We start from the raw sequence: 27,708 nt of genomic DNA, 5'->3' as shown, positions 1-27,708 counted from the left end.
TGGAAATAAAATGAGGCACTCGTCAAACTGAAACAACATAACATGTAACAGTTGAATAGTTCTTAGGAAGTCCCACAAGTTCATAGCTTCGGATATATTCCTAGATTAAATTTAGTCAGCAATATTGTAACGTCTTCAGCACTATTATTGATCTTACAATTCTTTCTTTTTTTGGCATTGGGATCTTCAAGTATGAGGAGGACTCCCAATGATAAAAGCGACAGGTGTTTGCTCTTACTTTACAAGGGTTCTTTCTTCACATGGGTGTTGCGAAATGTGGAAATTTTGTACTTACAGTCAGGTGCTTTAGGCAATTACGTAGACGTGTACGGTTTCTCTGATTTCCTTTTCTTATTCGAATTGTTACGAGGTGTCAAGACAGGTTAAACAAAGATTTCCTCTTTGGTCCTCTCCAACCATGTCAATGGTACCACTTCCACTGTAGTCTCCAGAAATCCAACAACTGCATAGCGGCAATCAGCCATCTTAAAGGAGTAATACACCATATTTAATGATGATTTAGATTGTATTATTTAGTTTTTGTTTGTGTTTTAAATTACATTTACCTTTAATACTGTATTTATAAATGTAATATTGAAAACTGCTACAGTGATTATGAAACACATGTAGAAACACTTAACTAGTAATGAAAATGCATGAAGAATCGCAAAAGAAACAACTTGTGACTCCTGCTCCTCTTCAATCATCATTGCCCTTCTAACAAGACTTTTGGCGAAAAAAAATCTTCATTTGAGCACGTCACATGAGCTTTGTAACACCCTATAATGCGGGAGTCACACGGCTGGGTGAAATAAGGTTCCACTCTTTCAAAGACTACAGGAGCATTGTTGTATCATTGTCTTTTTCATGCATAATGGCAGTTACTTCACAGCAGGCATTCACTGAGGATATAGGCATTGTTTGGCCTTTTAATTTGAATTTTTTGCTCGTGTTGTGGTTGTATAGTTTTAAAACTCTCTAGCTCTCCAAGTCTTTTTACAATTTGTTCCATTGAATTTTTCCCTGAGTGAACCAGATGTTTCAGCTGCTGTAGACAGTTCTCAAATGGGAAACCGCTGCAGTTATCAAGGCACCCATACTCATTTGCATCAGTTACAAGATGGACCATGGAATGTACATTATAAAGTAGAAATTATTGCCCATACAAATTGCTTCCTTGTGCCACAAAGAATGTCAGTAATTGTCTTGCATAGTCATTTTGCTCTTGAGCAAGTCCTGGGCAGACAATGATGCACAAGGCAACACTCAAGGTCATGTCTCATTGGCTATTAATCGGTAGCTCTGACACATGAACACCCCGCCCACTTCTACAGAAGACATAAGACAGTAGCTACAGGCTGCAGCTATTCCCTTTTGAGAAAGTGCTGCACAGACAACGAGAGAGAGAGCGTGAAATCCGTCAGATACGGTATATCTCTAAATAACTTTCTGTTCATTAGACATCTCTAAATCATTTGAAGATAACTTGAAATGACTTCCTGTTCATTTAGAGATATCTTTAAATAATTTTAAGATATCTTGAAATAACTTCCTTTTCATTTAGAGATATTGTATTTCTAAATCATTTAGGTATCTCTAAACTTCCTGTTCATTTGGAGACATCTCTATATGGACAGGAAGTCCATTAAAACAGAGCATTTTCACAGGAAGTCATTTCGAAATATCTTGAAATGGCTTCCTGCTCATTTGAAGGTATCTTCAAATGATTTAGAGATATCTCTAAATGAACAGGAAATTATTTAGAGATATTGCTAAATGACTTACTGATAATTTTAATGTTTTTTAATATTCTCCAAATGACAGTTTGGCATACCATGCTAACAAAATCCACATGGTTTCCATAGTATTCAAAGATATCTGTAAAACAATTTGAGATATCTTTTTCATTTTTTATATCACTAATTGATTTACAGATATCTTAATTTTAGATATCTTAACTGCACAATTAAAGCTATGTGTAATTCAATTTGAGCTATCTCAAAACGATCATTTCGTTTGCCATACTGCACAATTATATGGGAAGTAGCTGAAATTGAATTGTAATTACAATAGGGAAAATGGCCTTTAAAACACTATCACTAGAAGACTGACAGTTTGTGAGTGCTTGTTTATTCAGAAATCACTGGAAAAAGGTCTAACATAACATTTAAAACCCTGTGCTAATTCACTAGCAAATAAATGAATACAACCAGTAAATTGGTATCACATTTTTATTTGTTTGTTTTTACAAATAATTAGAAGAGATATGGTAGCATAAACATTAGTGTGAGGATTCAACAGCTTGTTTTTAGTATTGAAGTTTGAATAATAACAGGGCACTTAGTTAAAAATCTCAGTCACACCACACACTGTGCCAGGGTCACATGTGTATGGTATTGTTGTGTGTTTATTAAAAATATGTCAGCCGCCTTGCATTTGTCTGTTTATTCTTTGCCTCCATCTGGACATTTCGCTGCTGATCGCGGCTTCAGTTTTTGTCCCATATAAAATTAAAGTCAACGTCTTTCAATTTCTCTTTGTAAACCGAGTCAAATAATTCTGCTTGCGCTACTGTGAAAAGGTTCTTCCAGTCCCCAGAAATCCCTGAAACAGAGCAAATGAAAAGTGTTAACGGAAAAGGAAACCTGCTGCTTTGCTACTGTTACAGCATTAAAACAGTGCAGCACATACAGAGGCTGCTGTTAATGGTGTATCAATCGCACAGTATCTGCAAGGCTAAAAATGTTTGTATGAAATTGAGAGTTCATCAGATTATAGACAAATACAATCTGAAATGTCGATAGGAGACTAGGAGCATATGATAAAAGTTTAGTGAATATTCGTGCAAGACAGTTATGTTCACCATGTAATGTGTGGGAGATGGACGAATGGACACACACCTAAAAAATTAATGATCTTGTTAAAACATGTATTTAATAGACTGCGGTATACCTTTTAGGACACGATAGTCTTTCTATAAAAAACACTGTGTCTAAAATAGAAGTACAAAAAATAATAATCCAGTCCTGACACCTAAAATAATAAGCCCTGACACCTCCTTCAAATAAAAAAACACTTTCCACGATAGACTCAAAATACCTTTTCTCAGGAACTCGGATTTGGACGTATCCATGAACTGCTTTGGTACCAGGGAGTAATTGGACATCTTGTTTTGCTTCATGTTCTTGAATGTGCAGTGATCTGCAATGCTCTCGATCACCTCTTCGCTCAGAGGCTTGCCAAGGAAACCGCACATTTTAGAAATGGAACCCTTCAAATCCTACAGAAAATGGCAAAAGCAAATTAATAAAGTGATTAAAAAGTGTCCTGTTTGTTGCCTTGTTTTGTATTCAAATCATGTTGGGGGAGTGGGAAATGTACAATGTAACTCATGTTATAGGATATTCAATAGATATGCTAGCACACTATAAGTAGTCACTATATATATTACATGAGTGAAATCTATCTACAATTGACTTTCATTAAGATTCTAAATCTTCACATCATATGATATATAGAACACTGTCCACTTTTGATATACAGGGATGTCACCAAAGGTCCCATTGACAGCATAGCATCACCAAATTACTTGTTTGAAGTCAGACTCAGAGAAGCACATGACCTTAACATTGGTGATTTATTAGCTATATATATTTGCTGTAATTGCTATTTTCCCATGGTTATACTTTGCAATAACTGTAGTTTAGCATGGTTTGCTATGTTTTTTTAACATGCTTTCACTGTTCTTTATTGCACTTTGCTTTGCTTTTTCTACGGGAAACCTGTGTAAGCATGGAGACTCCCTTGCTAATAATAAAACCTGGATTCTGAGATCGAATTGGTTCAGAAGATTGCTAACTTGTACACTTGTTATACTTAAATATTATAACAAAACTAAGCTTTGTTTTTAAAGGCAGTGCAAAGCACGTATTGCTTGCTGAACTTTAAGTTGTGTAAAAATGATAGACAGAACTCCCATTGGCTTCTTTTCTTAGTAAAATATTTATAATAAACAAAATGAAAGGGGTTTCAACATCGTGAAATGCATCAATTGACACTGTACAGGTATGTATTTAAATATAATCACTACGTCAACTGAATTATCTAACATTACTGTACAAGATACAGACCATGATCATCTCTTCATATGTCAAGTACAGAATGCGGTCTTTTTCCTTTGCATTCAGCCATCCTTTCACATGATCAAACCAGGAGCCAAAAATCACTGCATGAAAAAACAGTTAAGAGTTTATTACAAGTTGGAAGGTCAGATATTTCAAAGATAACACTAAAGATCAGGTGTGGCTAACCCTGGTCATGGAGAGCCACAATCCTGCAGGTTTTCTCAATCATCAATGGGTAAAGACCAGGAGAAAATGTTCATGTTGACCAATTAAGAAAATAATTGGTTCATTTAAGTAATTGAGAACTCAGGTGGTATGAAAACCAGAAGATTCTAACTGAACCGACTCAAACACTGTGTGTTTCTTTTCAAGTTGCCCATCATAACTATACCAAAGAGTTTTTAAATCGGCCAAAGAGTTTTTAAAAGGGCCAGTGCCATCTAGCGAGACAGTAAATCTAGTTTAAAGAACACTAAAAACTTTGCATACCTCAGAAAACCATCTCCCGGTTCATTAAAGTAATTGTAACTAACAAAATAATTCAATAAATCATTTGTTATTTGGGTCTCAACTATCCAGTTTGGAAAGAAACTCATGGTATAGTAAACATGTATTTTTTACTATAAAAGGTGAAATGACCCACGAGGTATGTGTAACAGATATGCTGTGAATAAGACATACAAACTGAGAACTTTCTTTAAGGTGTCTCATGAAACAAGATATTGTATTTGCAATTTCAAGACATCTGTAAGTGCAGAGGTGCACAACAGGTAATGCAAAATAAATGATTTTGTTCATTACAATTACGTCAATAAAGAAACATTAACTGCAATGATTTTCAACAATATGTTGTGCACTGGACAGTAAGTATTGAGGGTGTGGTCTTTAATAGTAAAGTAACAAGGAGTTTATTATACCTTTTCCGTTTAGAAATTTCATCAGAAACTCATCACAGGTACCCGGATCAACCAGGTAACTTGCCATTCTACAATAGTGATAGGAAGATGTAAAAACGTCCTTCGGATTCCGCATTACATAAACCAGCTAAAAAAAAAAAAAGAAATATATCAATATGCTGACATGCATTTCTCTTTGGAATGTTTTTTACTTTCTCAAAGATATGCTGTTCCCCATTGCAACAGGGTGATGTGTTACATGTGTGGGTAGTCACTGGAAAACACAGACAGACACAGAGCATTGGTGTTGATACGCTGCACAGGCATGCAGATTTAATTTCAACACAGAGCTGACACTAGGGTACCATCAATGGTAGACCTAGTGTCACATTTAATAAAGAAATAAAAACAAAAGCTAAAAATAAAAAAAGTTTGCCACACAAAATGATGAGCACTAGTCCCACTGAAATGGCTCTGTGGTAATAGTTCGCGCAGAGCAGACGCTTCCCTCCTGGATGTAAACAAACTCTCTCTCACTCGGCGCCCGTCTGCCAATTTCTGAGCATCCCCAGGCATGCCCCCCAGCCACTCAGCTCAGCCTCCCAGTTGCTAAGCAACCAGCCACTCAGCTGATTTATCAGACACACACACTTGTGCAGCAACCAGTGAGCCGGCTCCCTGTCACACCCATATACCACCACCAGAGGGAAATACTAAAAATTATTACAAGCTTTCTGAAATCTTTAGCTTAACTTTAGTTTATTCCACACTATACAGAAAACTGCACATTAATATTTATCTGAATGAAGATGTTCATATCCGCATAATTAACTTCTTCAAATCCTTTTTAATTTAGTCTATCGAGATCAAGCCCCTTAAAGTAGAAAGCTGCAGGACAGTTTATTAAAATGAGGATATGAGTGTCTTCAGTTCAGTTCCCCTAGATAAACACGTATATATTTGTGTTTTTCAAATTCAATGGCTATGACATTCAGTGCACATGACATTCTATGTAATTACGTTTTGTGTCTAGTGTGCTTTTCTTATGTAGCTGATGTTTCCATTTGAGACATATACCTGTGTCATATTTAAATGCACTTACATTTTTAAAAGGCAGAGGAAGCCATATAGCTGATTTTTTAAAATTATAATCAATGAAGTAAATTACTTTATTGAACCAATTAATCTTCTATTGCGATCTAGTTCAGGAAATTATTTAATAAGTTACTGATTGTAATATTAATTACTGTATTACCATCATCTCCAGTGATTGACCTATTCAAAGTGCAGAGCGAGCTATGTAAGCATGGATCGAATCCCAAGGTACAGATCTCAGCTGCACTGGCCTCTCCCGCTGGGTTAGGGAGGAAAGTGGGACACACTAGCGCATGGCATTAATGCAGAACAACCATGGGAAGTGGCAGCTTTTGATGCTGTCTTTGAGATACCAGTATTCTACATTTAAGTATCAAATATGAGTAAGGAACCAAAAGAACTTCTACAGAATTGATGACACAGCTAGCACTAATAAGATATAATAAAACTGATTTATCTTGGTTAGCCCTGCTTTAAATGTAGAGGACTGTACCATTTAGAGAGATAGGTGAGGAGGTGTGTTGTCCCATTGTAAATCTTTGCCATACCTTTGTTTTAGAACTGAACCAAGACTTTGGCATCATAGGGTACTGGAAATGTGTGGCCAGTATCCTGGGGGAAGGTCTGTCTTCCAGCTTCAGCTCTATGGTTCTGTTTAACTCCAGCCACGGCACCCGGTTCCAGCTTGGTATAGTCAGCACAGGTTTGAAATCTCCTCCACTCATTATGAGGGGCACAATTTCCTGCATCCATGTTGTACCTGTGTCATTCAAACACATAGTATGTTGACAACCAGCTATTGTTTAGATTTTTTGCATACCGTACTGTTCAAATATTTTACTTTAATATAATTTAGTTGCAATCATGCGTTCATCGATCTTTGCAAAATGTAGGCATTTAAAGCATTACAGCAATTCATTTTTTGAAGTAATCTTGTGTTACTAAATTCCAAAGTGTTGAGGTAGTGCTATATTTGTTGTGTAGTGTGGCACTGACTCCCTTTTCTGTCAAGTTCATCTAATTGCAGCTCCCTGGGTGATACAACCAGGGGTCTGTCGGCCTGACCGTGTTTTAGAGAACACCCCAGTGTGCATTGCTTTCCACATTGCTTTCATAATTTAGAATTGTTTGGGGCCATTATAATTCAGAACAACCCCTTCACCTACAAGTCAGATGCTAGAAGGTAATGCATGTCTTTGTAAAATACTGTCATGTCACTGCATGAAATACAGTATGTCGGACACACCCCGAGACTGACAATGTTTATACGTGTACATTGCATGTTCTGTGCCTCTTCAAAAACTTTTGCTTATCACACAATGCACTGTATAAAGTAAATTAAAAGGATTTCACCTCTACACCATGTGGGTGCTTTGTTTTTCTTTAAACATTAGGTGCACATTATTTTACAGTAGATTGTTTATTTCACTTTCTTTGAGCCTGAGTACTGTATTAATTTCAGCTTAGATGTAGGGGTTGCTAAGATAATAAGAAAAACGATTCCAGAAACAAACACGGCCTTCGGTATAGTGTAGAACTTAGAATTATTAGTGCTGTGTGGGTGTTTCATCATCGTATGGCACAGTGATAGTATTTATTTATTTGTGGTCAGTTATTTAACTTAGGTGACCTGTTCCATAATGTGCGCCCCCCTAAACTATTTGTTTATCCTCACCGCGATTCCACACGATAAAAGGTAGAGACAGGATTCTGCTCCACTGCAGTAGTAAATGCACTAATTAAACAAAGAATGTAAAACAATTAAAATATCCAAACAATATGGTTATACACTATATCAATTACTTTATTATTACAATTGTGCTGGAGACAGTATTTGGCACCTAAAGTCCAAATACTGTTTGGCAGACATTATTTAACACCTGGACTACCCCTTCTCCTCTTTTCTACCGCCTGTTTCTTTGTGGAAAATAAAGGTCTATATATTTACTTATTTCGACATTTATGTATTACTTTATTTAATATTCTGGAATAAAGTAATCAAAGTGCACAGGGTAGCAGTACAACAGGCAATCTCCTTAGGCCCTCTGCTGATGCAAAACTAAAGGCTGGGGAACCACCTGCAAAAGTACGGATCGCCTACTACATTTACTAGTAGTTATGTTCATTTGATGAGATTTTTGGAATCGGGTCCAAATCCGGTATTTCGATTCTGATTCCGGTTCCCAAACTACGTAGAAAAACATGTCCATATGTCACTATGAGCAAAAAGGGGGGTGGAGTGACTGACATCTTACATACATATAAACGTAGGCGCAGGGTTGTATATGCCGTGGGCGTGGTGCCCAAGCGCCAGCAATATTCTGGAATGTAAGTCCAGAATTATCAGCTGATAATTCTACGTACCTTTTGATAATAACAAAACACACAGCACTTTACAAAATACAAGACTAGGGTGTGTGAACTATGCATCGGCTGTAGAGTCACTTACAAGAACAAGAATGTCTCACCCCAAAGACTGAGCACAGGGAGGTTAAGAGACTTGCTCAGGGTCACATAGTGAGTCAGTGGCTGAGCTGGGATTTGAACCTGGGACCTGCTGGTACAACCCTGTTTCTTTAACCACTGGACCTATCGAATAACATTTCACATCAGATTACTTTAATAGGAAAATCTGTTATTTCTCCATCAAGTGAAACTTCTGTGTCCTAGTCACTGGTGCAAGCTTTTCACAGACCACTGGTTCTCGCACAAGTGATGAAACCAGAAAGGGTCAGATTGTGTCAGAGTCCACTTTCTTTTGTCATTTCCATATTCAGTACTATGTTTGTGTGTTTTATTTTTGTATTCAATATTATGGTAATGTGTTGTTAGTCTGTCTACCAAGATTACAAAATTACTTATGAACCACTATATATAAGCCAAGAACGACTAGGCAGTTCTGCACATTCAAAAGTACCTTACTGATGAAATTGACAAAATCTCCTTAACGACTTTGTTTTGCAACCTGAAAAGCTCCCAAATGTTTTTGCGCTTTATTAAGCACTAAGTTGTCTATGCATGAATCAATAACTTCTATCTTTGTATAAACACAAACTCATAATTAAGATGACTAGTAGTGATGGGACTGAAGCCTTAGCTGATTAGACCTCACATGAACCAACTGAAGCAAACAGTGTTACAAAGCAAAGGTTCATGTGGTTCATTTAGGCCATGTGACTCATGAATGGTGTTTAGCAGTAGCCGATAGGAAGGATTTAAAAAAAAAAAAAAATTACCCAATACATGTTTCAGTCAAGCTCAAAGGAACTTTTTTTTTTTTTTTTTAAATCAGGATGCTGCTTTTTGTTTTATATTTCATAAACACTTAAGTATTTTTTCAAGTGAACAAAAAACCAGAGCATTTAGTATGTACAAACAAAGTTCAAAGAACATTATTGGTAAAAAAAAATAACAAAATCCTTTGATCTGTTATACATGTATAAAGGATACATACAGAGTACACAATTTATTTAAAAATTGAAATGACACAGACCCACTATTTTCTACCTCTCTACCTTATAACTAGAGCTATACTACATGCACCACCGAAGAATCTGTTTGTAAATATGAATCAAAATATCCTGCTTATCTATCACACCATCTTATATGCTATGGTTGCTGAAGTCTCATCAAATTATTTCAAGTAGCAAGAGCTTGTTTTCGATTGGACAACACTTTTATATTTCTATTACGATTATTTAAGAAGTTGGTTTTATTGGTTAATCACATATGTGGTTGACATGTAAAATAAATATTCCAGGCAATTTTGAAAAAAGCAACATCCGACCTCTGTCTTTAGAAAAAGCACTGAAATGTTCCTTTACACCGAAACGATTGTTTAAAATTATAGATGCCCAATTAACTGAGAAAATTAGAAATGCAATTGCTTGATGTATGTCAAACGTGTATGAAATGTCACATTGCATTCTCTGAGCATAATTGCAATTGTCCACTTGACTAAATGCCTTCTCTCTGGAGATAAGGGGCTGTCTTTACTATCTATCAATGTATGGAGTTGTGCAAATCTACCAAGAGATGGCACTAAAGAGCAAGAAGCGATTCATGTGCTTCGGCTCAGTGAATCTTTGTGAACCAAACGATTCAGAGGGGTCATAGTTCAGGAGGCTTCACTTTCTAATCACTATTGACTGGTATATAATACTCTGTTATGCACAAAAGTTGTTTCTACCAGTTTGCTGGCTTAATTAAGCTGTATGATCACATACACAATTACAATACGGTATGAAATGTTAGAACCAGGGTTATGGTAATAGTCAACCATTTCTGAATGGAAAGAGCCCTCTCTGACCGCCAATCACTGAGCATATATAAAAAAGCTGCCCTATCAGGGCCCTGCTGTGAGGGGAAAGTCCCTCCCACCTCCTGCTGTAGAGGGACGTCCTCACCTCACAGTAGCAAGCTGTCGTGGCCATTTTCTTTCAGAAAACAGCCTAAGGGCATGCCACCTGCAACACCCTAGAGCCCAGAGAGGGTCTCGCTCGGTTTGCAACATCAAGGCGGTAATGCAAATGTCATTCTACCTGTCAGGGAACCAGGGTTATCATCTAAGTAGGCGCCATGAAGGAAAGCCCAAAGTTCCCTTTCCCTGGTAGAATGGACCGTAATTACCGAGGGGGAAGTCTGTACCAAAGTGTATCGCATCGTGGCTCCAGATTACTAGACATTGCTTATAGGGCCTGACTGCGATAGCTGGTTGGACTGTCTCCAGGAGCCCTATCCAGATAACAGCGCAGAGCCCGAACTGGGCATAGCGTGTGCTGGGCATGGGAGGTCTGCAAAACCACTGGCTGGTTAATATGGAATGAGATACCACCTTTGGCAAAAAGGATGGATTTGTTCGCTCGAGTTCCCATGCGCGTGTATCATCAATGGTGCATGAAGCACACTTACTCGTCTGGCTATTAAAAATGCCATCTTCAATGAAACAGGGCGCAGTTCTGCTGACACCATGGGCGCGAATGGGGGACCCATAAGGGCCCACAGTACCAGTTCTAGATCCCACTTGGGGACCATTCTTTTCATGGGAGGACGAAGCCTCCGAGCCCCTTTAAGGAATTGCACTGCCAGGAAATGTGCCCCAGGGGACACAGAGTCAATTTTTTCATGGCACACTGATATTGCTGCCAGGTATACCTTCAAAGTGGACGCTGATTTTCCTGCGTCAAACAAGTGTTAATAAGGTTAATATCGTCTCAACAGGGCAGGTCACAGGACAGAACTTTTATGAGGGGATCTGAGGGGAGATCCGAGGCGCAAATTGCCAGGACAGAGCCACCACTCCAGTGTCTTCCGGCATTGTCTGGACACTCGCACCAGCCGGTACCGATCTCGGACCGGGTGCACCTTACCCAGGCTTGCAGCGTGCGCATTCTCAGCAGCCCTAGTGGAAGGATTCTTGAGGCGGCTGCCATCAGTCCCAACAACCTTTGATATACTCTGACCTGTAGGAGTGCGTCCTCTCTGAATAGGGAGAGTGTGGCCTCCAACGACCGAAACCTGTCTTCCAACAGTGAGGCAAGCATGTTCACAGAGATCAGTTTGATCCCCAGGAACACTGTGGACTGAGAGGGTACGACGTTGCTCTTCTGTTGATGTATTGAGAGCCTTAACTTCGTCACATGGTCTATGACCTGTTTGTGTGCCTCTGCGCATCTTTTGGAATGCGTGCAAACTAGGCAATCGTCCAGATAGTTCAGGATACGAATACCCCGCAGCCTGAGTGGAGCCAGTGCTGAATCCATGCACTTTGAAAATGTGTGGGGCGCTAAGAAGAGGCCAAATGGCAGCATGCAGAATTTGTACGCGTTGCCTTGAAAGGCGAAGCACAGATATTTTCTGTGTGCGGGACGGATCGGGACATGAAAGCAGGCATCTTGCAGGTCGATCAATGTGAACCAGTAGTCAGGTTGGACGGACTGAAGGATACGCTGTGCTGTCAACATGCTGAACTTCCTCTTTTTGAGGAAGAAGTTGAGGACCCTGAGGTCCAGAATAGGTCTGAAACCGCCATCCCTTTTGGGCATCAGGAAGTACCTGGAGTAAAAGCCGCTGAGGGCACCGCTTGGACTTACCAAGCGTACAGTGTTCTTCTGTTGAAGATTGGCGATCTCCTGTTGAAGGAGTATCGCCCTCGCTGGTTCGACGGTGGTGTGGAGCACACCCTAGAAGGGTGGCGGACCTATGCGAAATTGTAGAGAGTATCCGGAGTCCTGGGTGCTGCCTTGCCATGGGTCGTTGCCGTTGGCCAGTCCAATTGTGGGCGGGTTTGGTGGCAGCTGGGACCCCTCAGGGCCGGTCTCCCTTGGTCTTTCTTAGGGTCCGGCCTCTGTCTCCTAGCTACCTTTGGCGGTGACAGTAAGCCGGGAATGTGCCTAGGCCCACTTCTTGAGCTCCTGCAGTGTGCAACAGAGACTGTGCTGTTCTGGAGGCTGAGGGTGCAGACGCTGGGTTGTTCCAGGAGGAGCGCACCAATTCCAGGAAGTCCTGGCACAAAGGGAGGGTTTGCTGTGGTTGCTTTTTTTGCTCTGCTGGCCAGATAACGGCCGTGGCTACAGCTGCACGCTGCATTAGTGCCCAGAACTTTTCCCTCCACGACATATGCGACAGGGGCGGTAAGGAGCCCTCTGCTGTGGCCTGCCCGATGGAAGTGGCTGGATCCGAGACATCCGATCTCGACGCCATGAAGGACACCTCGTCTGGGCTAGGAGGTCTAGGTAATGGGGATGGGGAATGAGACTGTGGACGGGGATCGTCTGTGCCTGCGTGGGGAAAGGGAGCGGTGCCTGCACGGCGACCGCCTGTCCCCTGTTGAGAGTCCCCTCGAGCGGTACCACCTCGCTGGTGACCATCTCGCCTGCCCCGAGAGGTGTCTGCACCTCTGTACCGGAGGTGGGGAAGGGGAGGGTGACCTAGGTGTGCGGGAGAGCTCACTGGTCATTGTAGCAGGAGGGGTCCTAGAGGACCTCTGGGGAGGGCCTTGGACCACTGATCTCATTCTCCCTTGGCTTAGGGAGAAAGAGACTCTGCTGGAGATAGGGTTGCTCTCCTGCGCTTAGTTCGTTTAGAGAACTTTCTGCACAGAGAGCAGTCCAGATCACCTGCCAGTGCTTTGGCTGCATGGTCTGGCCCTAGGCATCTGACGCAGGACCGGTGCTCGTCCTGCCCGGGCAGCTTCGCCGCGCACTGGTTGCACTGGTGGAAACCAGTGGAGGACCCAGGCGACTACACTGACATGGCGTCGTAGGCGGGGCTACTGCGCTCGGTGCCAATAGTAGCGTGTTCGGTGCCGGGCTGTAGATGGCTCCTAAGCGATTCACTGGTGCTGGGATTGATGTTGAGGAGAGCACTGTCGGTGCCGAGGAGAGCACGGTTGGTGCCGAGTCAATCGGTACTGATGGGTACTGTGGTCAGTGCCGGGTTGTAGAAGGCTCCGAAGCTAGTCAACCAGTGCCGAATCAATCGGTGCCGGGAATGGCGTCGAGGAGAGCGCTGTCGGTGCCAAGTCAACTTGTTCCAAGGTCAGTGCCGATGGTAGGTATGGTCGGTACCGGGCTGTAGGTGGCGCCGAAGACGTTTACACTGGTGCTGAGTCAATTGGGGCCGGGCAGGCGCTATTTTTCTCAGCCTCAAAGTCGGCGGGAAAACTGCGGTCAATGCTGGGGTATGCAACCGACCGCTAGTACAGCCCAAGGCTTGAGAGTGGTGCTAAGCCAAGCTGGGTTTTTTTATTTTGTGGCTGCTGTGGCTGATTAAATCAGCGTGGAGGACGACGCCACGAGCCCACGGGATCTCCTTACAGCACCAGAACAGCTCCCCACACAGTAAATGAACATCACACAAGGCCTTGTGCAGTGAAAAGAGAGTAATGGCCGCTTACCAATCTCCCGTTGAAACCAGGTCTAGTCAGTAAACCGACACGAGAATCAGGCAGTGGCACTCTCAAAAATGCTCGAAAGCGTGATTCTACCGTGGATTAATTAAATTTGATGGTAAAAAAAAAAGGACAAAATCAGCAAAGCAATCTGTGACCTGTCTCAGTGGAGTGACAGAGAAAATGGCGATGTGCTATTGTGAGGACGTCCCTCTTCAGCAGGAGGTGGGAGGGACTTTCCCTTCACAGCAGGGCCCTGATGGGGCAGCTTTTTTATACATGCTCACTGATTGGCGGTCAGACAGGGCTCTTCCCATTTGGTAATGGTTGTCATTCAATTGAAAGGGAACGGTAATGTTTATAAATGCTTCTGATCTCAATAATATTTTTGTTTGCTTGGTGAATCTCCACAAAACCACAAACTACAACCTAATATACATAAATCATAAGTTAGGATCCCCAGTGGTTAAAGAACTCCTTGGTACTATTATTATTTTTTAGCAGATGCTAGATACATATGGACTTAAATTGCTATAGATAATTTTTAGTTGATGCTTTTATTCAAAGTGACCTGCATTTACACCCATTTATATAGCTGGGTATTTTACTGGAGCAATCTGTAAAGTACCTGGCTCAAGGGTAGAGCAGCAGTGTCCCACTTGGGTTTGAACCCTCAACCCTCCTGTCAAGAGTCCAAAGCCCTAAACACTAATACACATGCTGGTATATCCAGGTGAACATGTGCAGAGGTGAATATACCCTATATCTAATTCACTTTGTGCATGCTGCAAATGAAGTTGTAGAATACACTAAACAAAAATATAAACACAACATACCATGCAACAATTTCAAAGCTTTTACAGTTCATATAAGGAAATCAGTCAATTGAAATAAATTCATTAGGCCCTAATCTATGGATTTCGCATGACTGGGAATACAGATACGCAACTATTGGTCACAGACACCTTAACAAACAAAAAAAGGTAGGGGCGTGGATCAGAAAGCCAGTCAGTATCTGATTCTTGCGACATGGGGCCATGCATTATCATGCTGAAACATGAGGTGATGGCAGTGGATGAATGGCACCACAATGGGCCTCAGGATCTCTTCAAGGTATCTCTGTGCATTCAAATTGCCATCGATAAAATGCAAAGATTACGACGTTGACAATACCGAGAAAAGTAGATTCCGTAAACAAAAGTATCACAACCAGGTCAAAGTTAGTAGATCACCGATTCACTTATTGTCCCGCCAGCTCGAAATACAAGGGTGAAAAAGATCGTGCCCAAATGAAAAGACGAAATAAAAAACAAAATACAAATAAATTAAATAAACAATATAAATACAGAAACTAAAAAAAACTAAAACTAAATACGTAAATAAATCACGAAATAAATAAATACATATACTTAAATTTCTATTTATTTCGTTTTATATTTATTTATATATTTGTTTATTTCATTTTTTACTTATTTATTTTTTATTTTATTTCTGTATTTCTTTTTTTTTTTTTTTTTTTTAATTTTGGCATAAATTATCCTCCATAATAGGGAGCGATTATCTTTTAAACGGTAGACATTAATTGAGCAAGATGTCTGAGTTAAAACACACAGAAAAAGGACACGCTGCTTTGTCAATTATACCGCGAAAAAGCAACCAGGAATAAATAACCAACTTCCAGGTGGTGAACTTCCTACCCGGTTTCAAAACAACTTCGCCCCCAGTACTAGTTAGTACACCTATTTAGAATGCTAAACTACTACGTCCGATTCTCACTGTTTTGAATTGAAAGATAATAGACATTCATGTTTGCACCTATATTTTATAAATACATTCATAATATTTGTATTTTCCTCACTTTATTGGTCTTAAAATGTCCTATTAAATCTTAAGTAATTGGCAGAATTATATATGTTTGTGTGCTACCTTTGATTAGAGTGCCATTGATTGTAATAATTAAAAACATAAGCACTTTGTAAACTTACAAATCGCAGTGTTTTGTACTATATATTGTGCTACCCTGTCCGTGGGTCCATATTAAGTGCAATATACACGGCTTTAACTAAAATACCTTGCCTGTATTCCTAAATGGTCAACAAAAAAATAATTACACTATGTAAAAAAAAAAAAAAAAAATTGTTACACGGTGTTATTCGTGTCTGTGTTTAAACTTACCAGACTTTGGATATGTCCCTATAAAGATGTCGTCATCTCGAACATTGAATTCCTCTGCATTTTTCAAGCTTTCGGGAGAGTACATCGTAGCAGGTAGGTACAAGCCTCTGTACTCTACATACATCTCCTCTTCGGTCATCTTCCAAAACAAGTTTAAAAAATAAAAATAAAATGTGTAGCTTGATGATATTCTTTCTACACTGGAAATTTCCTTGGTTTGCTTTTATTTATGTGTGCTGTACAAAAACAGACGTAAATGTTATATATTTATTAAAAAAAACAAATCTAATTCTGGCCTTGGCAGTATTCACATCTAATGACGATGTGACTGATTTTAAAATAACATCTAATGTATCATATTTTTAGGACAGCCCCAGTGTTGCTAAATCTCATGGGAAAAAAATGAGGCAGTTTCTTAAAGCATGCCCAAACAAGTGTACAAATTAAATATTTTTTCACCAAAACCGCCTACAATAATTTTTAACTGCTGAAGTGACGTCACCTTTTTTTTTTTTTTTTTTTTTTTTTTTTTTAAAAAAAAGCTCTAGGGTCCCCTTTCAATTCGAAAAAACCCACCGAAACGTTAGTTAGTGGATATGCATCCTATTAGCAGGCATTCACTGAGCTCTTTATATCAGAGCTGCTGACAGACCCCTTCCTGGGGTGAAGCCCTTGATCCCACCTACCAAGGGATTAAACCAGGGCTGTCAAACTCAGTTTTAAAAAGGCCACATCTTAATTTAACGTTTGATTCGCGGGCCACAAAATGCACACCTTTTACATATTCACACGCATTTTAATAGGTGATATAGAAAACTCATGTTTATGTTCACAGTTTTTAATACATACACGTGTATTTTATATATGACTTGTTAATTTACACTGAACAAAAATATAATATACAGTATAATCGTAAATCTCGAAAAACTACTCACTTCTAAATCTTTTGTAGTCATTTTTGTATTACTTTAGTATAAATACATGTTAATTTGGATTCATATGTTGTTTTTTTCTGACTTTATGTGAACGAAAAGACACACATTTGCCGGTTTTCCCATTGGAACTAGTGATATTTTGAAATATCATTGTCCTGGTCACAAAAGCAAAGTTTGTGGGGAATAATAGCCATTTTCTATACTTTTGAGGCATAAGCAATTAGGAAATAACACTTACTACCCAGGAACAAAAAAAAAAAAAAAAAAAAATGTTACACAGTGTTATCTTGGCAAAGAAGAAATGCTCACTAACATGGATGTAAACAAATTTGTGTGCAAAATTTGAGAGAAAAAAGCTTTTTGTGTGAATGGAAAATTTCTGGGATCTTTTATTTCAGCTCATGAAACATGGGACCAAATTTTACATGTTGCGTTTCTATTATCTATTAAACTGCTCAGCCAAGACAGAGTGAAACTCAGCCTTCACACATGGGAGGTGCTCCATCTGTTGTTGTCAATCCAACTAATTTCTCCCACTGTAATTTCATCTTGCGCGCACACTTCTCAAGCTGTTGAAATATATCGTTTGCTGTGGTAGTGAGGTGCATAGCAACATCCAAAAACTCTTCAGTAATAGTGAAGTCTGCATCAACACCCCGGATAAAAATAGATAATACAGCGGTATCAGTAATGTGCTCTCATCAACAGCAAGAGAAAAGGCTAAGAAATTGCTCGCTTTTTCAGTGAGCCTCTCTTGAAGATTGGTAGCCAGGTCATCCACTCCTTCAGACACGGTATTTCTTGAAAGACCGACATTGGAAAACACACGCTTTTTCTCAGGACAGACTATTTCTGTGACAGAGTGTCTTGCCTCTTTATGTTTATAAGTGTTTTCTGTTGTATGTAGTGTGTTTAGTGTTGGTATTTATGTATAAAATACACAGGATATAAATATGGGTTGCGAGCACAGGTGTTTAAAATGTATATTTTTATATTTAGGCACGAGGATTGCACAGCACTTCATGTGCAAGTAAAATAATATGTGAGCACGGGGAATTGCACTTTTATTAATTCACGTGCAGTTGTACCGGGACTCCATTTGAATGAATGATTAGCAATCGAGTCTCGGTACAGTTGCATAAAAGCTGCACTCACTCAGGGTTGTGTGTTCGTGAGTGGAGAACGGGAGAGAGAAGGAGTTTTTTGGGGTTTTGTGAACAATTGATACAGCGTGCTGGAAGTGCCAGCCCGGTACTTGTTTGTCTGTTCATCCACTGTCTTGTTTAGTGTTGTCCATTTTGTTTACCTTTTTATTTTGGCCTCAAGTGCCGTGGCCTGTTTTGTTTAAATCTTTTTGTTTATAATAAAACCCTGGACTCCGTAGCGTCACAGATTCACCACCCTACCTTTGTTGTTCTTTGTCCTTCTCTTGGTCTGACGTCACTCCTGCAAAGCCATCCTGTTCACAACCCTCAGAAAAGTGCTTTGACAACTTTGCGATTATCTCTGACACAAGGTAACTTGCCTTTACTGCCGCATCACTTTCACTTTTTGCCTTTTGAAACATGTTCTGCTGTAAATCAAGGGTTCTTTTTAATTCGGCCAGCTTTTCTTGCCTTTGCTTTCTTTCAAACTTGCCATATTTTTATTAATGTTTTTTTTCGTAGTGGCACCTTAAATTGAATTATTTCATCACCGCAGTACTTTCCTTACATACCAAGCAAATGGGGTTTTCTTGCTGCTCTACAAATAAATATTCAAACTCCCACCTTTCCTGAAACAATCTGCCTTCCTTATTGATCTTTCTTTTCTTGGACATTTTGAGAGTTATAGTATTGTTTTTGATGCACATGGTGCATATGGTACTGGGTCATGCTATGCACACGTTGCCCAGTGCGCACTGGGCTTGGTGCATATAGCACCCTTGGTGCTTGATACACCCTGCGCACGTGGTGTGCTCGGTACACGTGGCGCTTGGTGCACACAATGATCAGTGGGCGCGGTAACCATACACACGGTGCGCACGGTGCTTGGTGCACTCGGCGAGCACGGTGTTCACTGCACTAAGTGTCAGAAGGTAACAGGTGCTCAGTGAACACAGTGCGTACAGTGTCCGCCACTCTTGGTGCACGGTGCTAGCTGTTGCACACAATACTTAGTACCCCGGTGAACACATAGCCTGGTGCCCTCGGTGGTTCGGTACCCTGATGCACGCGGTGCTTAAGCGCACCTGTGCCTTGCACTTTGTGCAGACGTGTTACATGCACCTGAGCATCTCATACCAGGCGTTATTGAAGGAGTGACGGCGAGCATGTCATGGTTTTATGCTTGCACATCCTGTATGACAAACATGCCCCAGGAGGATGGGCACACTCTATGTGCATGGTGCCTGGGTGTCCAGCACACCACTTTCGCCCTCGGGGACGAGGCCTTTTGCAACATCTGCACGGCTTTTCAGCCCTGGTTGTTGAACCTTCAGCAGCCCCCTCGCTCCTCCAATTGTCCCAGAGCCCCTCGCAGGATATCCCCTGCATGCAGGCTCGGGTGTCGTAGCCCCTCCCCATCTCCACAAGCAAGATGGGTTAAGCGCTCGAAGCAGGCTAGGGACATAATGGATCTCAAGTCACAGATGGCCTAGCTCCTAGAGCTCTTGTCGAGGCAGCAGATGCCCTTCGATGGACCTGTGCCTGGCAAGTCGCAGCACTGCCAGGCACAGTTCCTTACCTGGTCCCCTGCTTCCCTCCCTCTTGGAACCCAGACATCGCTACGCAGGAGGAAAACGTCACTGCGCAAAAGACAGATATCACTGGTGTTCCCCCTGCTGGTATAACATTAATTATAAAATATTTAAAACCCTGTGCTAATTCATTAGCAAATAAATGAATACAACCAGTAAAGTAGTATCACATTTTTATTTGTTTGTCTTTACCAATAATTATAAGAGTTATGGTAGCATAAACATTAGTGTGAGGATTCAACAGCTTGTTTTTAGTATTGCAGTTTGAATAATAACAGGGCATTTAGTTAAAAACTGTGCCCGGGTCACCTGTGTATGGTATTGTTGTGTGTTTATTAAAAATAGGTCAGTCGCCTTGCATTTGTCTGTCTATTCTCTGCCTCCATCTGGACATTTTGCTGCTGATCGTGGCTTCAGTTTTTGTCCCATATAAAATTAAAGTCGACGTCTTTCAATTTCTCTTTGTAAACCGAGTCAAATAATTCTGCTTGCGCTACTGTGAAAAGGTTCTTCCAGTCCCCAGAAATCCCTGAAACAGAGAAAATGAAAAGTATTAATGGAAAAGGAAACCTACTGCTTTGCTACTGTTACAGCAATAAAACAGTGCAGCACATACAGAGGCTGCTGTTAATGGTGTATCAATCGCACAGTACCTGCAAGGCTAAAAATGTTTGTATGAAATTGAGAGTTCATCAGATTATAGACAAATGCAATCTGAAATGTCGATAGGAGACTAGGAGCGTATGATAAAAGTTTAGTGACTATTCGTGCAGACAGTTATGTTAATGATCTTGTTAAAACATGTATTTAACAGACTGCGGTATACCTTTTAGGACACGATAGTCTTTCTATAAAAACACTGTGTCTAAAATAGAAGAACAAAAAATAATAATCCAGTCCTGACACCTAAAATAATAATAATCCAGTACTGAAACCTAAAATAATAATAATCCAGTCCTGACACCTCCTTCAAATAAAAAAAAAACACTTTCCACGATAGACTCAAAATACCTTTTCTCAGGAACTCGGATTTGGACGTATCCATGAATTGCTTTGGTACCAGGGAGTAATTGGACATCTTGTTTTGCTTCATGTTCTTGAATGTGCAGTGATCTGCAATGCTCTCGATCACCTCTTCGCTCAGAGGCTTGCCAAGGAAACCGCACATTTTAGAAATGGATCCCTTCAAATCCTACAGAAAATGGCAATGAGCAAATTAATAAAGTGATTAAAAAGTGTCCTGTTTGTTGTCCTGTTTTGTATTCAAATCATGTTGGGGGAGTGGGAAATGTACAATGTAACCCATGTTATAGAATTTACAATAGATATGCTAGCATACTGCAAGTAGTCACTATGTATAATATATAAGTGAAATCTATAATAATAATCTTTATTTTTATATAGCACCTTTCATAGTGGACCACCATCACAAAGTGTTTTGCAAGATACGAGACTATGGTGTGTGACCTATGCATCACCTGCAGAGTCACTTACAACAACGTCTCACCCCAAAGACAGAGCACAAGGAGGTTAAGTGACTTGCTCAGGGTCACACAATGAGTCAGTGGCTGAGCTCTAATTCGAACCGGGTACCTGTTGGTTACCGTTTCTTTACCACATGGACCACACAGCCTCCTATCTGCAACTGACTTTCATTAGTAATCTAAATCTTCATATCCTACAATACACAGAACACTCTCCACTTTTGATATACAGGGATGTCACCAAAACTCCCATTGGCAGCACAGAGTGTGGTGGGAAAATTACAATGTTGCTACTGCTGTGACTGTTTAGGGTTTTCATGCTCAGGTTTAAATGCTATTACGGGTTATAAGATTTAGGTATAATATAATAATAATGTATTATTATCGGTAGTTGTTTGTGAACATACTTCCTCTTTCTTGCTGCAGGGCAGGTGGTCCATATAAGGGATGGAAAGATACTGACTACTAGCTAGAAAGAGGAAGTTCTCTTTTTTAGCAACTGCAAGCTGCATCCGTGACACTTCACAGAAATGTCACCGACTTACTTATAATAAAGTATGATTTTAGGGTGCTTGCAATTTAAATAAGTTGTTATTGTTGCATATGATTGGTCTCATCTTAATCTTCCAAGTTGTTGCTATCCACGAATATTGAGTTAAGCTATTGTGATTGGCTCGCAATAACTGTAGGTTACAAGGTATATATTATGCTTACTGGCTCTGCGTAGTCAGAACATTGCTCGGTTTCCTAACACTTGTGTGTGTTGAGTGTGTTCTCAGGTTTGCAAGCCTTGAGTAATAAACTTTGTTCGATTCAACCTTGTTTGTCTCACTGAGTCTCTTTCAGAAGTTGAGTGAAAAACTTCCATCACAAGCGTTGCCAAATTACTTGATTGAAATCAGACTCAGAGAAGCACATGGCCTTAACATTGGTCATTTATTAGCTATATATATATAGATATATATATCTATATATATATATATATATATATATATATATATATATATATATATACACACACACACACACACACACACACACACACACACACAATGCCTTGCAAAAGTATTCAGACCCCTGACCAATTCTCTCATATTACTGAATTACGAATGGTACATTGAAATTTCGTTCTGTTTGATATTTTATTTTAAAACACTTAAACTCAAAATCAATTATTGTAAGGTGACATTGGTTTTATGTTGGGAAATATTTTTAAGAAAAATAAAAAAACTGAAATGTCTTGCTTGCATAAGTATTCAACCCCCACACATTACTGAAGCAGATTCTCTTGCAGTATTTTCCTGTATTTTGCCCAGTCCCTGCTGATGAGAAGCATCCCCACAGCATGATGCTGCCACCACCATACTTCACTGTTGGGATGGTGTGTCTTGAGGCATGGGAGTGTTAGGTTTGACCACACATATAGCGCTTTGAGTTTTGGCCAAAAAGCTCTATCTTGGTCTCATATGACCACAAAACATTTTTCCACATCACAGCTGGGTCACTCTCATGCTTTCTGGCAAACTCCAGACGTGCTTTCAAATGGTACTTTTTGAGTAACAGCTTCTTTCTCGCCACCCTCCCATAAAGGCCAGTGTTATGCAGAGCTCTTGAGAACACTTGGATATTATTTTGTACCCTTTCCCTAATCTATGCATTTGTATTACTTTATCTCTAACTTCTGTAGAATGCTCTTTGGTCTTCATTTTCCTTCAGATTCACAGCCTTACCAATGATCCTTCAACAGTGGGGTTTTTATCCAGAAAATGTGACAGCAACTTTAATGGTTCACAGGTGGAGGCCAATGGTAAGGTCATTGTGTCCTCGTTAGGGCAATTTCTTTCATCGATGCAAACTGGGAGCTTCCACAGCACAGGGGTTGAGTAATGAAAGCAAGATATTTCAGTTTTTTTTATTTTTCTTAAAAAATATTTCCCAACATAAAACCAATGTCACCTTACAATCATTGATTCTGAGTTTCAGTGTTTAAAAATAAAATATCAAACAGAATGAAATTTCAATGTACCATTTGTAATTCGGTAATATGAGAGAATTGGTCAGGGGTCTGAATACTTTTGCAAGCCTGTGTGTGTGTGTGTGTGTGTGTGTGTGTGTGTGTGTGTGTGTGTTAGCTGTAATTTTGCTATTTTCCCATGGTTATAATTGTAGTATAAACTGTAGTTTACCATTATTATTATTTTTTTAATATGCTTTACCATGCTTTCACTGTTCTTAATTACACTTTGCTATGCTTTTTCTATGGGAAACCTGGCCTCTCGGACCAAATCGGTTCAGAAGACTGCTATCTTGTACACTTGTAGTTATACTTAAATATATAATAAAAATAAGCTTTGTTTTTTTGAAGACAGTCCAAAGCACATATTGCTTGATAAACTGCATTTTATGTAAAGAATGAGAAAGACAAAACTCCCATTGGCTTCTTCTCTTAGCTAAACATGTATTATAAACAAAATTAAGGGGTTTTCAACATTGTGAAATACATTAATTGACACTGTACAGGTATGTAGAACTATTTAAATGCAATTGCTGTACTTCAACTGAATTATCTAACGTTACTGTACAAGATACAGACCATGATCATCTCTTCATATGTCAAGTACAGAATGCGGTCTTTTTCCTTTGCATTCAGCCATCCTTTCACGTGATCAAACCAGGAGCCAAACATCACTGCATGAAAAAACAGTTAAGAGTTTATTTCCATCAAAGAATTTCAATTCAAATCCCCGATTTAACAAAACAGAAAAGGTGGACTGTGTGGATAAACCAGAAGGACATAAATCGAACATATATTTTGTTAATTGTTTTGAAAATAATACTAAAGAAATCATATACTTGTTTAGAATAACCTGTGCCTCTGTTATACAGGAAAATGTGAGACCCACACAAATGACAGTAAAAGTAAATGTACTTGTATTATTTTATTGGCTATATGTTCTTTAAAAGGACCAATTTTCTTCCTTATTTACACCAGCAATATTATCTCTGGCACCCCTTTTTCCTTTATTGAAGATCTTTTGCTTGTACATTAGTTCAAGTTGAAAGGTCAGATATTTCAAAAATAACACTATAGATCAGGTGTGGCCAACCCTGGTCCCGGAGAGCCAGAATCCTGCAGGTTTTCTGAATCATCAATAGCTAAGAACTGGGAGAAAATGTTCGTGTTGACCAATTAAGAAAATTGTATAGTATGGTATAGTAAACATTTTTATTATAAAAGAAGAAATGACCCAGGAAGTGAGAGTGTAACAGATATTCTGTGAATAACATATACAAACTGAGAACTTTCTTTAAAGTCTCTCTTGAAACAAGCTATCAGGTTTGCTAAAGCATGTGTTTATTTCGAAATTGCACCTTTGAGATGATGATGAAATAAATGATTTGGTTCGTTATAATTACTTGATTAAAGAACCATTAACTGCAATGATTTTCAACAGTCTGCAGGACAGTAAGTATTGAGGGTGCGGTTTTATGCTTTTATATTGAAGTAAAGAGGAGTTTACTGTACCTTCTCCATTTAGAAATTTCATCAGAAACTCATCACTGGTACCCGGATCAACCAGGTATGCTGCCATTTTATAATAGTGATAGGAAGATGTAAAAATGTCCTTCGGATTCCTCATTACATAAACCATCTAAAACGAAAAGGTGGTAAAAACAGAAATGTATCACTAAATGAAAAACTGCAACCATCATGGTAGGTCAGATGGTCTCTATATCATTGTTAGGAGGAAGTAATAGTGTATTTACTTGGAAGCAGCAGATACGTTTCATGGATTTCACTGTCTTTGAGATACCGGAATTCTAAAACATGAATAAAGAACTTCTCCAGATGTGATAATATTGCTAGCGCTAATAAGATATAATAAAATGGATTAACCTTCGTTAGCCCTGCTTTAAATGTAGAGGACTGTACCATTTACATAGACAGGTGAGGAGGTGTGTTGTCCCATTGTAAAGCTTTGCCATACCTTTGCTTTAGAATTGAACCATGACTTTGGCATCATAGGGTAATGGAAATGTGTGGCTAGTATCCTGGGGGAAGGTCTGTCTTCCAGCTTCAGCTCTATGGCTCTGTGTTCCTCCAGCCACGGCACCCGGTCCCAGTTTGGTATAGTCAGCACAGGTTTGAAATCTCCTCCACTCATTATGAGGGGCACAATTTCCTGCATCCATGTTGTACCTGTGCCATTCAAACACGTTGACAACCAGCAATCCTTCTGATGTTATATACGGTTCCTACATTTTACTTTTGTTTTGTTGTTGTAATATATGAAATTAAACTTCTGGATAGATTTTTAGAAAATATAGCACTTTTGTATTTTTAAAAGTGGTTGCACAATAACTTGGCATTACTAGACAGTAGAACCTGCCATATCTAATCTGATTTAATTGGTTCCACGGGTCCACCAGATATGTGAAAATATCTTATCTCAAAGGGAGCATACGGTGCAGTTTTTTTTTTATTTTTTTAATTTTTTTATTTTATTTTATACAGCAGTCTGATTAAACACAAAAGTACATTAATACACGTATACTATACAAAGCAAATCAGTACAAAATAAATAAATAAAACATTGTAACGCGACACTTTGGCGCAGCAGACAAGATTCAAAGATGGTAAAAAAAAAACAAAAAAACAAAAACTAAAACTAATCATGCGCAAATGCATTCGCAAGAGTACTGACTACACTACACGCTGCATTATTTGGCATAACACCAGGATTACTATTAAAAATAAATCGTCTTTTCCTAAATGCTTAAAAAAAAAAACTTGTGCTTTTACAATTCTTTAAGCATCTGTGTCTTTGTTTAAACTTACCAGACTTTGGATATGTCCCTATAAAGATGTCGTCATCTCGAACGGTAAATTCCTCTGCGTATTTCAAGCTTTCTAGAGGGTGCAGCGCAATAGGAACGTAGACACCTCTGTGTCGTACATACAGCTCCTGTTCGGTCATCTTCCAAACACGTTCAAACAGTGTAGCCTGTTCTTCTAGACTGAATGCTGAGTTTGCTTCTATTTAAGTCTTGTATACAAACAGACTTTAATCTGTGCTTAATGAATATGCGCAATGAATATGTTTGTAGCCTCTTTGTCATTCTAATCACCTGGAAGCCTTATCTGGATTCCAAATCATGAAGTGTGGACCTTGAGCATGCTAATAATGGAAATAAAGCTGCCCTATCAGGGCTCTGCTGTGAGGAGAAAGTCCCTCCCACATCGTGTTGAAGATGGTTGTCCTCACAGTAGCACATTGCCATTTTCTTTCGAAATCGGAGATCAGCTGAGGACACGACCTTGAAGGGTATTGGTTGTCAATCTTTTCAGTGAACCAGGGTTAGGGTAATCACCTAATGTTCCCTTTCAAGTGGAATGACAACCATTACCAAATGAGAAGCTGTACCAAAGCTGTCATGGCTAAAAGTTTCCAAAACCACTGGTTGGTTAATATGGAATGATGAAACCACCTTTGGCAAAAAGGCTGGATTTGTTCTTAATGTTACCCGCGAGTCAATCCCAGTGAAAGCCATACATGTGTCATCGATGGACAGTGAATTAAGCTCACTTACTCGTCTGGCAAACATAACGACTATTAAAAATGCCACCTTCAAAGAAACAGGGAGCAGTTCTGCTGATGCCATGGGATCAAATGGGGGACCCGTAAGGACCCGCAGTACCAGTTCCAGATCCCACTTGGGAACCATGCTTTTCATGAGACGACGAAGCCTCCTTGCCCCTTTAAGAAATTGCACTGCCAGGAAGTGTGCCCCAGGGGACACAGAGTCAGTTTTGTTGTGGCACACCGATATTGCCACCAGGTATATCTTCAGGGCGACCACTAGGCCCAACAGGCTCCACCCAGGGTCTGACCCTGCAGGCTGGAGATCTGGAGCAACGTGTGAGACAGTAATCACAGCTCCATGGCCACCGGGTCTGGTAGCGGGGCGTCACGTAAAATTCCGTCCAGGTATGCAGTGAGCATGCTGGACGTGTTCGCTAGGCGGGTACTTTGAGCTCCCGCCACATAAGCTCTTCGGTCTTACGTCTCTGTGATCCTGCACTGCAGGTTCGGGCACACAGGATCCTTGAGCATACCTCTCACTGGCAGAGTCTTAACCAAGGGTGCAATGGTGGAGTCTGCAGGGGGAAACCTGGCCAGGCCAAGCTTTTCTGCCCCTTCCAGCGAGGCCAGAGGACAACTGTGTTTCAATTGTGCCGGTACTGTAGCTGGGTGGTTCCAAGAGGAACACATCTCCTCCATGAAATCGGGGAAAGCTGGGAAGGGTTGAGCTCGAGGAGCCACGTCATGCGGTTGAAAGACGGAATGGTGTAGCTCTGTCTGTGCTGT

General features: G+C 39.9%; 2 protein-coding genes across 2 annotated transcripts; both read right to left on the bottom strand.

Moving 5' to 3' along the window:
• Positions 1–2,204: 2,204 nt before the first annotated feature.
• On the bottom strand, positions 2,205–16,402 carry LOC121296016 (sulfotransferase 2B1-like). Its single transcript, XM_041221149.1, has 6 exons — positions 16,182–16,402; positions 6,664–6,875; positions 5,042–5,168; positions 4,131–4,225; positions 3,100–3,280; positions 2,205–2,604 (listed from the first exon to the last, which is right to left on the bottom strand). The coding sequence occupies exons 1-6, from the start codon at positions 16,318–16,320 to the stop codon at positions 2,489–2,491; spliced, it is 870 nt and encodes a 289-aa protein (XP_041077083.1). The 5' UTR covers positions 16,321–16,402; the 3' UTR covers positions 2,205–2,488.
• A 3,612-nt stretch (positions 16,403–20,014) lies between these two features.
• Positions 20,015–26,503, bottom strand: LOC121296046 (sulfotransferase 2B1-like). The gene is made up of 6 exons (XM_041221200.1): positions 26,178–26,503; positions 25,327–25,538; positions 24,864–24,990; positions 23,931–24,025; positions 20,865–21,045; positions 20,015–20,382 (listed from the first exon to the last, which is right to left on the bottom strand). The coding sequence occupies exons 1-6, from the start codon at positions 26,314–26,316 to the stop codon at positions 20,267–20,269; spliced, it is 870 nt and encodes a 289-aa protein (XP_041077134.1). The 5' UTR covers positions 26,317–26,503; the 3' UTR covers positions 20,015–20,266.
• Positions 26,504–27,708: the final 1,205 nt, after the last annotated feature.

The sequence above is a fragment of the Polyodon spathula genome, chromosome 21 (assembly GCF_017654505.1).
Source record: "Polyodon spathula isolate WHYD16114869_AA chromosome 21, ASM1765450v1, whole genome shotgun sequence".
NCBI lineage: Eukaryota > Metazoa > Chordata > Actinopteri > Acipenseriformes > Polyodontidae > Polyodon > Polyodon spathula.
The sequence above is the reverse complement of the archived record's forward strand: the minus strand, read 5'-3'. Positions and strand labels throughout refer to the sequence as shown.

What these genes read in the sequence shown, in the direction of transcription:
- LOC121296016 (XM_041221149.1), bottom strand. Translation starts at nt 16,320, where the DNA reads ATGACCGAAGAGGAGATGTATGTAGAGTACAGAGGCTTGTACCTACCT. An exon ending in GGTTCAGTTCTAAAACAAAG is followed by an intron (nt 5,169 to 6,663) that starts GTATGGCAAAGA and finishes TTTTTTTTTTAG; the next exon opens with CTGGTTTATGTAATGCGGAA. An exon ending in CATATGAAGAGATGATCATG is followed by an intron (nt 3,281 to 4,130) that starts GTCTGTATCTTG and finishes CATTTTCTGTAG; the next exon opens with GATTTGAAGGGTTCCATTTC.
- LOC121296046 (XM_041221200.1), bottom strand. Translation starts at nt 26,316, where the DNA reads ATGACCGAACAGGAGCTGTATGTACGACACAGAGGTGTCTACGTTCCT. An exon ending in GGTTCAATTCTAAAGCAAAG is followed by an intron (nt 24,991 to 25,326) that starts GTATGGCAAAGC and finishes TTTTCGTTTTAG; the next exon opens with ATGGTTTATGTAATGAGGAA. An exon ending in ATCCGAGTTCCTGAGAAAAG is followed by an intron (nt 20,383 to 20,864) that starts GTATTTTGAGTC and finishes TCTCTGTTTCAG; the next exon opens with GGATTTCTGGGGACTGGAAG.